General features: G+C 35.1%; 1 protein-coding gene across 1 annotated transcript in view; it reads left to right on the top strand.

Moving 5' to 3' along the window:
* The window catches only part of PLXDC2 (plexin domain containing 2), a 469,330-nt gene that overhangs the window by 349,084 nt on the left and 105,903 nt on the right, over positions 1–14,343 (top strand). The window contains exons 9-10 of the mRNA XM_004757588.3: positions 6,355–6,450; positions 6,640–6,721. Of these exons, the coding sequence (XP_004757645.1) occupies positions 6,355–6,450; positions 6,640–6,721 (178 nt within the window). The remainder of the gene's footprint in view (positions 1–6,354; positions 6,451–6,639; positions 6,722–14,343) is intronic.

Raw genomic sequence — 14,343 nt, 5'->3', positions numbered from 1 at the left:
GAGCCCTTGAGAACACTCTGCTTTATTCTTCTCACTATCCCTACATTATCTGCTTCTTTCTCATCAGCCTCTGCTGTCTTCAATTTATTGACACTGTTCCTGCTACAACTTGCCTTCTCTTTGTTCGTTGTTACTACTGTTCACAGCTCAATAAGAAATGTTCGCATTTTCAATGGTAAAAGTCACAGCTAATTGGGAGAGTCAATATATTTTACACAGTCAGAGATTCAGTGAACTCTTAGAGGACGTTGTATATAGTTTGTCATATGTGGTCTCCTTATAAGCTTTATAGGCCAGGTAGCAATTTTTCAAAGAATTTGACCAAAATTATGTTTACAGACTTAAAAAAAAAAAAAGAACCTTAACAAACAAAAGGATAGATGATTTGTTTTTTACTCCTCAGAATGTCTTAAGTTTTAATTGTCAGAGAACATAATAATAGCATAGACCAGTACTGTCTAATGGAACTTTCTGCACTGATAAAATATTCTAAATTTAAACTGTTCAATATTGGTCTTACTGGTCTGTGTGGCTACCAGCACTTGAAATGTGGATAGAGACATTTGGGAATTGAATTTTTAATTTTCTTTCCTCAATTAATTTTAATTTAAAGAGATACATGTGACTAGTGGTTACCATATTGGACAGGGTAATAATAGGCCATATAAGCATATTTAAATAAAATATTATATTGCAGATGTATTATTTAAAGAACATATATTTTATTTCTTCCTTGCCTTGAAAAAACCTTAGAACTTTTGATATGATTAAATAATACATTTTCAAATATAAATATTTCATTATAACTGATCTTCCCCCGAATAAAACCATTTGTAATTTTGATTGGCTAGTAGGACTCCTCCATTATAATTACTTAGCAACTGTAATTAAAAAAAAAAAGTCATGTTGACGACTATGGAGGAAATAAATAATCTGGATAAAACTGAAGATATTTTTTCTTTCATAACTCAATTAAATCTCTTTTAGAAGAACTGAGCCTCTCTTGTTATTCTCAAAGTTACCAGGTTCTTTTCATTCATTTAAGACAGACTGATCCACAAATCCTTTAGTAAATTGGGTCATCTTTCCTTCTTGGTCCTCAAAATGGAAAGCTCTTCAAAATTATTCATTTTACAGCAGATAAAATTGCTTCTCTTTCCAGCCCAGCTTCCTCAGGTGCTTTGGTTCCCACATAAGCTTTTGCCCACTCAAACCTCAACAAAAGGAGAAAGAAATCATGACATTTTCCCCATAAAATATCCTCTCATAAAACTCTTCCAAGATAGAAAGTGTTATGCAAAGTGATGTTCTATTGTTTAATACATCATTGCAAACATACCCTATTTGGTATTCTTGATTTTTTTTTAAAAAGAAGCAAGTATTTAAGAATTTTCTGGATGTTAGAAATCACTGATTAGTTTATTTAACATATTTTAGAATGTTTTTTAGAATCTATGAACAAAACAGAATTCTTTCAGGGACTTGTGGCTAAACTGTGTGTGTGTGTGTGTGTGTTTTTAAATCTTTTCATTCATTTATTCTTTGCCTTTTTATCCTATACCAATATCAGGTAAAATAAAATTTTACCAATACAGAGATGGTGTCTCTCAATTTAACCAGTCATTTCTAATGTAAAATACTAAAAGTCACAGAAAGGACTTCAATACATTACTAAAAATTCAAGACATTTAAACATTTATGTATTTAGGGGCACCTGGGTGGCTCAGTGGGTTAACCCTCTGCCTTCAGCTCAGGTCATGATCTCAGGGTCCTGGGATCAAGCCCAGCATTGGACTCTCTGCTCAGCAGGGAACCTGCTTCACCCCCTCTCTCTGCCTACTTGTGATCTCCGTCAAATAAATAAATAAATAAAATCTTTTTAAAAATTTTTGTTGTATTTTATAAATATCTATTGAGTACCTATTAGGCTAGGATTTATTGGTCTAGGGAAGAGAAACCCAACTTAATGTACTTTTATGTCATTCAGTAAAGTGAATCAAAAGCTCATTTTTGCAGTGGTTACCTGACTATGGAAGGAATAAGAAAGTAGTCAAAATAGTTCTAAAAAATAATCTGAATAGAAAAATCTAATTTTTATATCAAGGTTATCTGCCTTTTTAATTTTAAATTATGGCCTCAGATTCAATTTTCTTCTTTTCTCTATCATGTTTGCCTTCAAATTTATACTTTCCTTTGCCTTAATTATTTCTCATTTTTTCCCTATTACATAATGATTATTTCTATTTAATTTACACTTCCCTACTACACAGAGAATTTTTCCATTTTTAACTAACACTGGTTGGATACCTTTATAAACATGTCCAAATGTTAATTTTTCCAGTTGGATTTTTTATAGGAAGTTTAGTTTCTTGGAAATGTAGGCAATTTTTCTTACATAAGTGCCAAACATCTGCATGATTTAGCACTAAAAGCTTTTAAAAACTTGATTTTAAAAATGAGAAATCTTACTGCATTTCACCCAATTGGATTGAAGAAAGTCATGATATTACCAATGTACATTATAAAATCTCCCCATAAGTCTCAGGAATAAAGAGGTATGTTCCCCTAGAGGAAGCACCATGTTCCTAGGTCGGTGGGAACCATGATATTGAGCCTGCCATCCACAGATTATACAAGCCCCCTCAGATAATGCTTGACCACTTACTGTCCCAGTGTTCATTCGGGTTCTCTTCTTGCACAGAGGGATTACTGAAGTCAGAACATGCATCTTGTTTAAGTTCTTAGTAAATATACATGGAAGGAGGAGAAAAGTGAAGATTGGTTTTAGATGACATTTCTGATTTTCTTTATGCTTGTTTAAGTAACTTATAAAATCTAGCCATTTGGGTTTTAGTAATGGCCTGAAACTTCACAAGCAGTAAGGAAAGATAAGAAGAAAATCTAAGAGGCACAGATTAATACTCCATGACCCTCTAAATTTTATGTTGTCTTAGATGAAATTAATTACATTATTATTTAATAGAATTTGAAGTACAAAAGGAATAAAGAAATGTTTGAAGCAAAGCATCTTCTTGATGCTTGATGTAATGACACCAACCTACTATTTTGGATAGTGGATTACATTTTTGTAAATCACTGTTGTAATGGTCTTTCTCTCTCTCTCTCTCTCTTATTTTTTTCCCCATATCATCATGATGGGAATGAACTTGTATTTGCACAGTACATACTCTTTACATTAAAGAATTCTCACTGAATGGTGCTGTGTTGTGGTCTCATTTGGAACTTGAAAAGAAATAACCATTTGGGACCAGTCACAAAGAATTGGCAATGCATAAGTAAGGCCATGCTAGCAAATCATTTACTTGACAGTTCAGACAATATTAAAATATTTATATAAATGGAAGAATCTGCCAATTTAGGAAATTACTCATACATTCTCTATGTGAATGTTAGCTTTAAAGACGGGCAAATAAACTAGATCATGGTTAACCAGGCCACAGGGTACTCATTAAACTGTGTTCATTTCGGCCAGAGTGAATATTGATTGGGAGAGGATTCCTGGTGTTTCCACATGATTACTCTGTTCTCTCCTGTTAATATTGCTTGGAATTTCTAAAAAATGTAATTCATTAGTTATACTTTGAATCATATCACCTTAAGATTTTGGATACTAAACTTTATTCTCTACATGTTAGTCTGCTCAGAGATTTAGTTTCTTTTATTATTATTATTATTTTTTTATTTTTAAAAGCCCCTAATGGGTATTATAGTCAAACTTGGTTTTGTAAAGTTATAAGAAAACAGTTATACTACTAAGTACTACTAAGACTGAGTTTTTGGTACAGAATTATTTTGGCTGACTTTCTAAAGAAGACAGATGAGCTAAATACATTTCTGGAATCAAATGAAAGCTTCTAGTATTGGCAGGAGCTACCAGTAAATACATTCCTAATTACTTGTTTCTGATAGGGGTATCTCTGAAATACAACAAAAATGACCATTTGGAAGCTGTCATTAATTGGCAGGTCATCAAACAAAAATCATTCTCATTAAATTTAGTTTTGTTAAACTCATTTCATCCCCATAGTTGGAGGGGTCTGAGCAGGTGATAGAATTAGCATAGCAAAAAAGGTCACCTTCCCTTAACCCAATATGCATAATCAATAATTAACTTCCAGAGGCCTCACAGTCATTATGTCAGTAGTTTGAGATTTTCAAAGTATAATATGAAATGAAGAGAAAACCAGTATTTTAAGCACCTACAAATATGATAGAGCAAACTTGAGTATGAGGTACTTAAAAAAACCCTACCCCAGTGATCTCATGACAAAGCTATGTTATTTTGTGTTATTTCCAAGAATAAAATTATTTAGTGAAATACAAGGGAAAGCAGTATATAGCAAGGTGTATTATTTAGACAAAGTAGAACATGGGTAATCCTTTTATGTGCCTTAAAACTTTAAAAAAAAAGTGTGCCTCAAGAAACCTAATAAATACCATGAAATTAATATTTTCTCTAATGTTGATAAACTTTATACCTTGAAAATTATATATGTACCTTTCCCTTATACCAAAAAGAAATGAATTAGATTATGGTTCTTAAGCAGTGTTTTCCAATCTGATAAACCTGAAAATGTATTTGGCAAATGGCTCTAGAACCTCTCCAACCCCCTTGGGGCCACCCTTCTTCCTCTTTGGGAGTAGAATTTCATGGTGAATCATCAGAAATGAGTGAAAAGCTATGAAAGGATAAAAGTAAAGATATGTGTAGGTTATAAGTAGATATTTAACTTTGCTCCTGGATGTGTAGGTATATCTACATTTCCTGAACACTTTTAATAAAAGACACCTCACTATCTCCTGGACACCATATTCTTGCTCTATGTCCTAGGAGAGATCACTGTTGGGTCAATTGACCTTAGTGAAAATTTTAATTCTTAAAGCTAATGTCGAAGACAATTTTTGGAAACCTTATTTCCAAGCCTTCGTGCGTCTTCAGTGAGTTTAGGTCTATAGAAATAGACCATTACACACAGCATGTGACTAGCGTGATGTATGGTTGACCTACTGAACATGTATTGAGCAGTTGCGGTATGAAAGGGATTGTCCTAACCAATTTGCATTTATTATCTCATTTTAGTTGTCAAAATGACTCAGTGGTATAGGTACTATTACCTCTATTTCATGGATGAGGGAACTGAGATACAGAGAGGCTGGCAAAGGATCCCAGGGTCACACAGATACCAATTTAGCAGCAATGCTAGCATTTGAACCACCCAACACTGTTCAAGAATGTGTACTATCAACCATGATGACATATGACATCCCAAGATTAGAGACCATGATATTTTTCTCAATAAACTTATAGCTTCCCGAATAATTCCTGAGAGATATGATAGTATTCAGGAAATGGCTTACGGTCATCACAGGCATTTCAAGAGCTAAATAAAATGCTGATAACAGGGACGCCTGGGTGGCTCAGTTGGTTAAGCAGCTGCCTTCGGCTCAGGTCATGATCCCAGCGTCCTGGGTTCGAGTCCCACATGGGGCTCCTTGCTCGGCAGGGAGTCTGCTTCTCCCTCTGCCTCTGCCTGCCATTCTGTCTGCCTGTGCTCACTCCCTCTCTCTCTCTGATAAATAAATAAAATCTTAAAAAAAAATGCTGATAACATTATTTTTCCACTTCTATTTACCAAGCTAGGACATACTCATTAGCATAAAACTCAGGTCTTTTTTTAATAGGAGATTTTAAGTATATTTCATCAAGTCTTGATTATAATAAAATGTTTGCCATATTTATCTGACATTTAATTATTAAACCTTGTGTCAGAGTCTCTCATCTAGCCTTTTCCTCAGGGATACTGTTGAATTTGCTGTTAAATGATTATAAATTCATTCATGCAATATAATTATTAATTATTAACTAATTATTATTAGTTAACTTTCCTCAGATATGATATTATATATTTAATAAATATCAGCACTAAATTTTTAAGGTGATTTAAGTTCTGTTTTTCTCTTATTAAATTTCCTTCTAAACCTTTAAAGCACTTGGACTCATCTTCTCATAAAAAGTAATTTTATTTAGGCTGTGATTTTTTTTTTCAGTATATCATAGGTAATAATGGTTTGGAGTACCTGTTAGTTAAGTGAGGTATCTGAGACTATAATCAACATTTCAGCTTCAATGATTAAAAAAAGACTTCCAGATATACCAGCACATGATTTTCAGGTTTTTTTCTTATAATCAGTCTCTTCACAGGGATTGATTATTTTAAATCTTCATTTTAAAATCAGCTTGGGTAGAAAGTATATCATTCTACATTCATTATCAGTTGTTGTTTTAGAGGCAAAGACATCTTGAAAGACTTTATTCTGTTTTTGTTTTTACAGATGTCCGAAGAAGAACAATTTATGAATACCACCGAGTAGAGCTACAGATGTCAAAAATTACCAACATTTCAGCTGTGGAGATGACGCCATTACCTAGTAAGTTCCATGTGACCAGAGCTAGGTGGAAAGTTTAATGATCTGATCTGTTTATGCATGAGTATCTTTCTCTTGTGTGTCTGTGTGGGGTAGGTGGGTGATTTTAATTTTGGTTGAACCATCCTTTTTTTTTTTTTTCCTCCATGCTGCCAATTAGTCTTGATAAACCTCTTCTGTCCTGTTTCCTAGCATGCCTCCAGTTCAATGGTTGTGGCCCCTGTGTATCCTCTCAGATTGGCTTCAACTGCAGTTGGTGTAGTAAACTTCAAAGGTAAAAAAGAATAATACAGAAAACTTAAAAATTTTACAAAGATTTGTTGTTTCTATCTTTTCCATTGAATTTTAGATGTGTCAGGTGTGTTGATTAGGTATATATGAACAAATGTATATAAGTTTAAAAAAAAAAAACATGACCAAAAAGCAAAAATTGCTTTGATTACTCAAAATTACCAAAAACCTTCTCAGTCAATAAAATAGTTATCTGATATACATTTATTATCTCTATAAGGCTTAAACTAGATGGTGGACTGATAGGTCTATAAATTGATGCTCTTGGCCCATATTCTTCAGAAAACATGGTATGACATACCATTACTATAACAAGGACAGTGTATGCATGGTCACATGCAAATTCTTAGTAAATTCCAGTGAATATCGCAAAGATTACTAGCAAAGGTTAGAGATATGGTCTAAAGTTAGGAAATAAAGTGACCCTAACCGACCTCTACATAAACAGAATGCGTGGTCTGATTTTTCATGAATCAGAAAGAGGAGTTTCTAGTCCACAGAGGTTTTCAGAGAGTGAATGATCATTTGTTGGAAATATGGAGCAAAGACTTAACTGTGTTTTGTTATTTACTCAACCATTTTGTGCATCAGTTATATTCCAAGCACTGGGAAAGTAGCAGCAAATAATACTGGTGTGGTCCCTACCTGCCCACCCTCCCACTCCCCCCCACCAGAGAGTTTACAGTCTGTCTGGGTGTAAGTCCCTGTCCACCTTCAAAGTCTATGAAGAGTTCTCCCCACTGGTAAAGAACTGAGTCCTCAGGCTCTTCCTGTGTGCTTGTGCGTCAGAGCTTCTTATAGGAACAGCCTTTGTCTTATCATCTTGCTGCAGCATTTGCTCTAATGATAGAGACATGGTCGGGAACACTTTCAGTGCTATTGGAGTATACAGAATAGAACGCCAAGCCCTTGATAACAAGCTTTCAGAAACATGTTTAACTTGCTAACTTTGGGGCAACCAGTACAGTATTGTGGCTAGAACATTATTTATTATAACCTCGTTTTGTTTTCAGTGCAACCTGTTCCTGTAATTTCCTTTGTGCCGTGAATGTCAAATAACGAAAAAGCAAGCAGGAAATTAACATTCTTCAAAGTAGATTTTAACTTTCCTATATCTCCAGAGTGAAAAGAACTGCCTTACAATTAAGAGTTTGTGGACATTTGTATTCATATATTGTTGACATTCCATAAAGATTATATGCACATTGGAAGTTAGTCAAAATTGGGTTAGATGACAGCCAAAACACATCTCAGGAGATGGCACTTTAATATGTTCAGTAAAGTAACACTGAGCTCACCCATAAAATACTCCCAAAAGAATTAGTAGAAGGCCCTGGCTTGACGTGCACCTAATTCAAGTTCCAGCTCAATGCTCACCCCCTTTGAGAGGTCTCCCTAAACCACAGTCTGCGTGAGGTGCCCAACCCCAGTGTTTCTCAGACATCTGGAAGAAACTCCATCATCAGCAGTCACCTTAGTTCTCATGGACTCTTTCTTGTTAGTTAGTCTGTCGCCTCTGCTAGGCTATGACTGTATTAAGGGTGATTGGTCTTTATATCTCCAGAACCTAAGAATGTACCTGGTACTGCAGAAAGTGAATAAATGAGTCAAGGAATGAATGAATGAATGATCATTAGGTTCCAAATGAAGGAATCATGATTAGATTTGTCTGGGAACTGGGGTGCCTGGGTGGCTCAGTGGGTTAAGCCCCTGCCTTTGGCTCAGGTCATGATCTCAGGGTCCTGGGATCAAGCCCCACATCGGACTCTCTGCTCAGCAGGGAGCCTGCTTCCTCTCTTTCTGCCTGCCTCTCTGCCTACTTGTAATCTGTCTGTCAAATAAATTAAAAAAAAAAAAAAGATTTGTCTGGAAACTAAGGGTTTCTGAAGATGAGAGACTGTCAGTGCTGAAGCTAGGAAAGTCAAAGGAAAACCAGGAATGGTAGCCACCCCAGCCAGATTACCATTAGGATAGTTCTCAACTGAAATAATATCATTGTAGTTGAAGGTTTGGGACACTAGTGTAGAAACCTATCTCCCAGCAACCATTTCATTATTTTTTTAAAGAATATTTTTGGTGAAAATATAGGTATGTTTGTATCTATCTGTCCGTCAATCAATCTGTGTTTAAATATATGTTCAAAGTTCCAAAACAAGCAATTTTGCATTGTTGCAAATGGCATTATATTAATACTTCTGTTTTATTGAGAGATTTCTCTGCCAGACATAGTATCAAAGAGTTTTCAGATGTATTTAGTTTGTGCAGACTTCTTACAGTGGAGGCAATCGAGGCTTACAGGAGCCAGTTGTTTTTGCAGGGTCTTCTAGTTTATAAGTGGTAAGTTGGGACTAAAACTACATCTGTGTGACTCCCAGCCTGTGGTCTTGACCCCTCACCTGCCTTGCCTCCCACCTGCCAGGATGCAGATGAACTAAGCGAGTTAATCTTTATTACTTCCTGAAAAGTAGCAGACATAATACTGGAAAATAAATATTTTTGTCACTGAGGCTGCAGGAAAATCTCATGGCTTTGAAACTGGCATAAGAAGAAGGCAAAAGAGAATCGAGCAAAGCATAAGACTTTCGTGCATTATTGAAAGCATCATGGTTGCTTTAAAAAGATTAATTGAAAAAGGGAAAGTGGTGATGCATGTGAATAAGGAAGGAATTCATCAAAGAACACTGCTTTAAAAACTACAAGTTTTCTGCATGTTACCATTTGGTGTTTTGCTGAATACCAAACACTGGTTTAAAAATCTAGGATTTATTTTTAATTCTTCAACAACTCAGTTATATACATATCAAGACCTGCTTAATTAATTGGTTTAACTATGGCTCATTGCACTTTTGTTCAATTTAATTTCCCCACTGCATTTTATTAATTTCTCCTTAGACTTGTGAGCTTCAAAACTTTGCTTTTGCTGCCCGGAAGCATTTCCCCAGACTTTAGAGCTTTTATTAACAAGTTCAATAAAACAAGAGAAGTCTTATCCTAAGCAGCACAAAAATAGCCTCTCAGATTTTTTTCTTCCATTCTTTTTACTTTCTCCTTTGTGCTCATTTACCCCTGAATGATAATCTGTTGGTGGTGATTATTGAACTCTCAAGTCGGGCTTGCTCCGAAAAGATAAGATATTTTTAATTGGCTTGTTTATGTCCTTTAATTCCTGTTTTTCAGGAAGCAAAAACTAAAGTAAAATGTTTGTATTGGCTTTCTCCAAGGTCTAAAGGAATTTGAGTTATAGAACATTTAATGAGATCCATGATCAAAAATGTTTACTTATAATAGGTGGCCCATTACTTGTAGGTGAGAATGCTTTTGTTTCTTCACTGAAAACTGAGAAGACCTGAATCAACCATTTTCAACCATATCTCCTATTTTCACTCCTTCAACAAAAATTTCCAAGTGTCTTTGTGTTCAGGTTAATATCCTAAATTATGACTCCAGGGGTAAACAAACTTTCCTCCTGGAGCTTACATTTTTAGTATGAAGAGAAAGCATTTAAGCAAACAGACGTGCAAAAAATAGAGTTGGCAGTGATGAGTGCTATACAAAAACAATAAACAGAACATTATAAGGGAAAATATAGCAAAATAAGTAAGAATAACAAGAGTTATTTGTTGATAACATGCTAAGCAACTTAACCTTTTGAAGGGACGTTGGTTTCATTAGCCTTCATCATCTGAACGTCTCGCTTGAGGACAAGTTCAGTTTGAGATGTCTATCAGACTTCAAGTGGAAATGTTGAGTAAGTGGGAACTTATAAGCCAGAAATTTAGGGAAGAGGTTGTGGCCGGACATTAAACTGGAGAGTCATTATCATATAGATAGTATTTAAATTCATGGAGCTGAGTGAGATCAGCTATGGAGAGAGTGTAAATTGAAAATAGAAGAGATTCCAGGAGCTAGTTTCTGGCATGGCATAATGAGGTATGATGCTAATATTTCATTATATAAAACTATTTTAAAATAGATTTGTATACATGTCTGTATAGACAGAGAATACCTCTGAAAAAGATACATAAGAGATTGATAACAATGTTTGTCTCTGGAGACAGGCATGAGGATGAGTATTACTTTTTATTCTGATTATGTACTCTTGTGTATAATTTGAATTTTTGCCACGTGGAGTTGAAGACAAAAGGAGGAATCAACAAAGGAGAAATGACAGAACATAAATTCAAGGGCAGAAATGCAGTTTTCCTCATTTTAGTGTCTTCCACAGCACCTAACACCATACCTAGACTAATATAGCAATCCATGGACTGATCATGCAGATGATCAAGGCCGGAAATTTGCACTTTCATGAGAATTCTAATTGGTCACGTTGGCTGTTCCCATACATTGGCTTTGTCAATATCAACCATATGGCTACCATAAGGACTAAGCTGATGTTTAGCATAAAATGTCAGTATTTATAATTAAGCAGATTAAGAACTGAGGAATTAGTCTCTTGGTGTCTCCGTTTTAAAGAATTTTCTTCATTTTATTTACTTAGCTTGGATCAAAGTCATAGGACTACAGGTCCTATTTATTTGGGAATAAATAATTTCCATGATTCCACCCATCAAAAGAATAAATAGAACAAGTGAACCCCTACTAATGATAAAGACATGTAGCTACTGAATACTAATATCACATGTTTACTTAAGAAGATATATGAGATGAGGGAAAAATCTTTTTGAATAACTCTATATTTGTTTCGACCTGTTATTTCTATTGCATTTCCTTGAACATACTATGGCACTGGCTGTTATTTTCCCCGAATGAACTGGATTTCTTTGCAGTAACAAAAAGAATAATGGGGGGAAAAAAGTATCATGTATAGTATATTTCAAAAATTTTGAAATGTGTAAAGTCAGAGATAGTGGCTAATAATTCATTAATGATAGAAAATGTATCATCGGGCGCCTGGGTGGCTCAGTGGGTTAAGCCGCTGCCTTCGGCTCAGGTCATGATCTCAGGGTCCTGGGATCGAGTCCCGCATCAGGCTCTCTGCTCAGCAGGGAGCCTGCTTCCTTCTCTCTCTCTCTGCCTGCCTCTCAGTGTACTTGTAATTTCTCTCTGTCAAATAAATAAATAAAATCTTTAAAAAAAAAAAAAAAAAAAAAAAAAAAAAAAAAAGAAAATGTATCATCAACCTAAATTAATTAAAGATGAAAAACTCTATAGAGGCACAACTAATTTTTTGAAAATAGAATGTACTCATTACCATGCTCGTTTAGCTTACAGAAATTAAACTACCTAGGTTTGAGAGAAGAGAGAAATGGAGAGAACAAATTTAAATAATGCAGCCAATTCAACCTTTCCCCAATCAGTAATCTTAACGCTTCTGAATAGGAGCACCAAGGAGACTTGAATATACCTATCTCCTTTGGTTTTATTTTGATGTACCCCTAAACACATAGGCACATTTGCAGGATTGAGTGTGACTTTAGGGTTTAAGGAAACAACAGATATTTTTCACACCACATGATCCTAAAATAAAGCCAACAAACTTCATCTAGGATCAGCCAAAATCCAACAGTGCATACTGACTTTAGAGGAAGAAGTAGTTTTATGAAAAGAGTGGCAGGCTCCTGAACGGACTGTACTAAGGGAATTTCAATCATGTTTTGACTCAGTATGATTTCTGCCTACTTACTCACTGCCATATCTAGCCTTCAAGTAAGGTGCAACTCCACTGTAATCCTCAGAGGGCCGTATAAAGCATTCTGTTAGTCTGATTTAGTTTTAATCAATTTAGTCCAAGATTTCAAGATTAAAAAGAGAGGATCAAAACACCCACAATTGTTGAAAGACATTCCAGGTATTCTTAGGATATATGGCCCACTCTGAACTTTATACAATTAAGATTAATCAGCAGGGTATAATTATGCCTGTCTAAATGGACCTTTTATATCCCGGGCAAAGCCTGTAACCATTTTGAGAGTATGGTTGAAGTTCATATTCAAGGCTACTAGTATATTACACATTTACATGATTCTTTCACATAAGGACATCCATTGGCTTTGGTGACCAAGTGTGAAGTCCACACCTAACTTGGGAAGTCCAGCAGCCCTGGTCCAAAATTAATTATGACTCTAGGCTTATTACTCTGGATTGGGGTAAAATAAATTCTACTCTGAAATGCCCTGAATTTCAGATGGACATTTAGAATTCACCAAGCTTTAAGAATTTGCAGTAAACGTTTGTTGATCTGTGTTTCAATATGCTGACTTTCTTTCAAGTTGAAATCACCTCCATCTGCTTATTGGAATTATAGATTAGTAATATTTTGGTAGCTGAAAATGTTACCATTTTCAATAAACTGTATGTTGGGTTTAAATACAAAATATGAAGTTATTTATAACTAACATAATCTATTTTTGTCTTTGAAGGAAAGTTATGTCCTTACTGAAATATCAGATCCAACAAAATTATTTAGTTGATGACAAATTAATTAGAACCCTTTATTGTCATGCTGCCTAGTCATGATAGACAGGAAGAAGAGAATGCTATCATTTCTGACTGATGTCAGAAATGACTGAAGTCCTCAGAGAAACAGTAATTTTTCATTCTATACTCAGCAGCAGTGAATAAGGTCTGAAACGGTCTGAAAACTGGGCTTAAAGTGGTGAGCCCAGTAGCCCACATCTAGGCCAGATGAGATTCTTGTTCTTGAGTGAGTTCTTATCAAGAATATTGGACTTTCTGTGTCTGGGAGAACCAGCCAGCCAAAGTTCAGGAGGAGCCCAGAAGTGAGGAAGCATTCCTGCTTTACTCAAAAGGAATCAAAATTCCCCCCAAATGTATAGTAGAGAGGCAGTCTTGTTTTGTTGTCCTAAGTGGATTAGATTGAATGTCTGAATTCCTAATGGCCCAGCCAATGTTAGCTGATTGATCTTGGACAAATCAATAAACTCTTTGACTTTACATCTTGAAATGTGGAATGCATTAACTCATCTAGATATATTTGATTCTAGTATTCTTTAATTCTGAGTGGCTGTAGGTTCAGTAGTTCTCAATTATTAGTACAGTTACAATTGCCCCAGGAGCCTGTTAAAATGCAGATTTCTCTGAATCTTAGCAAGGGATTCCTATTCAGTAGGTCCAGAGTGGAGTCCAGGAATTGAACTTTTTAATAAAGCTCTTCTGGGGACCCTAAGTAATCTGAGACGATCTTGTACAGTGGAAATTCTGATCTTGTACAAATGGGCTGAGAGTCTCGTAAGCCTTCAGCGGTTACACAGAAGTGGTGTGGAAACACTTATTCTTACTTTGGAAAAGAGACGTATAGAAAAAAATATTTGAAGATAAAAATACTTGTTTTTAAAATCCATTAGGAGTTAATGAAATAAGTGTTGATAAAAGAAAGCAAGAAGTTTTTGGATAAGTACAGTGTACATAATAAATAATTCAGGAGACTGGGAACATTGTTAGCTAGTTAAAATCACTGGAACATCTTTGCTTTCTGAATTTTTATTAAATCGTCTACGGCCATACCACCCTGAACGCGCCCGATCTCGTCTGAATTTTTATTAAATCACTGCTACTAAAGGAGAAATTCACTGTTCTAAGGTGAATTCTAGAAATTCCATACAGCCAAGATAATTTTTAGATGTG

The sequence above is a fragment of the Mustela putorius genome, unplaced genomic scaffold, assembly GCF_011764305.1.
Source record: "Mustela putorius furo isolate JIRA1106 unplaced genomic scaffold, ASM1176430v1.1 tig00000827_pilon_pilon_pilon, whole genome shotgun sequence".
In the NCBI taxonomy this organism is placed as follows: Eukaryota; Metazoa; Chordata; class Mammalia; order Carnivora; family Mustelidae; genus Mustela; species Mustela putorius.
Note: the sequence above shows the minus strand (reverse complement) of the source record. Positions and strands in the feature narration are given on the sequence as shown.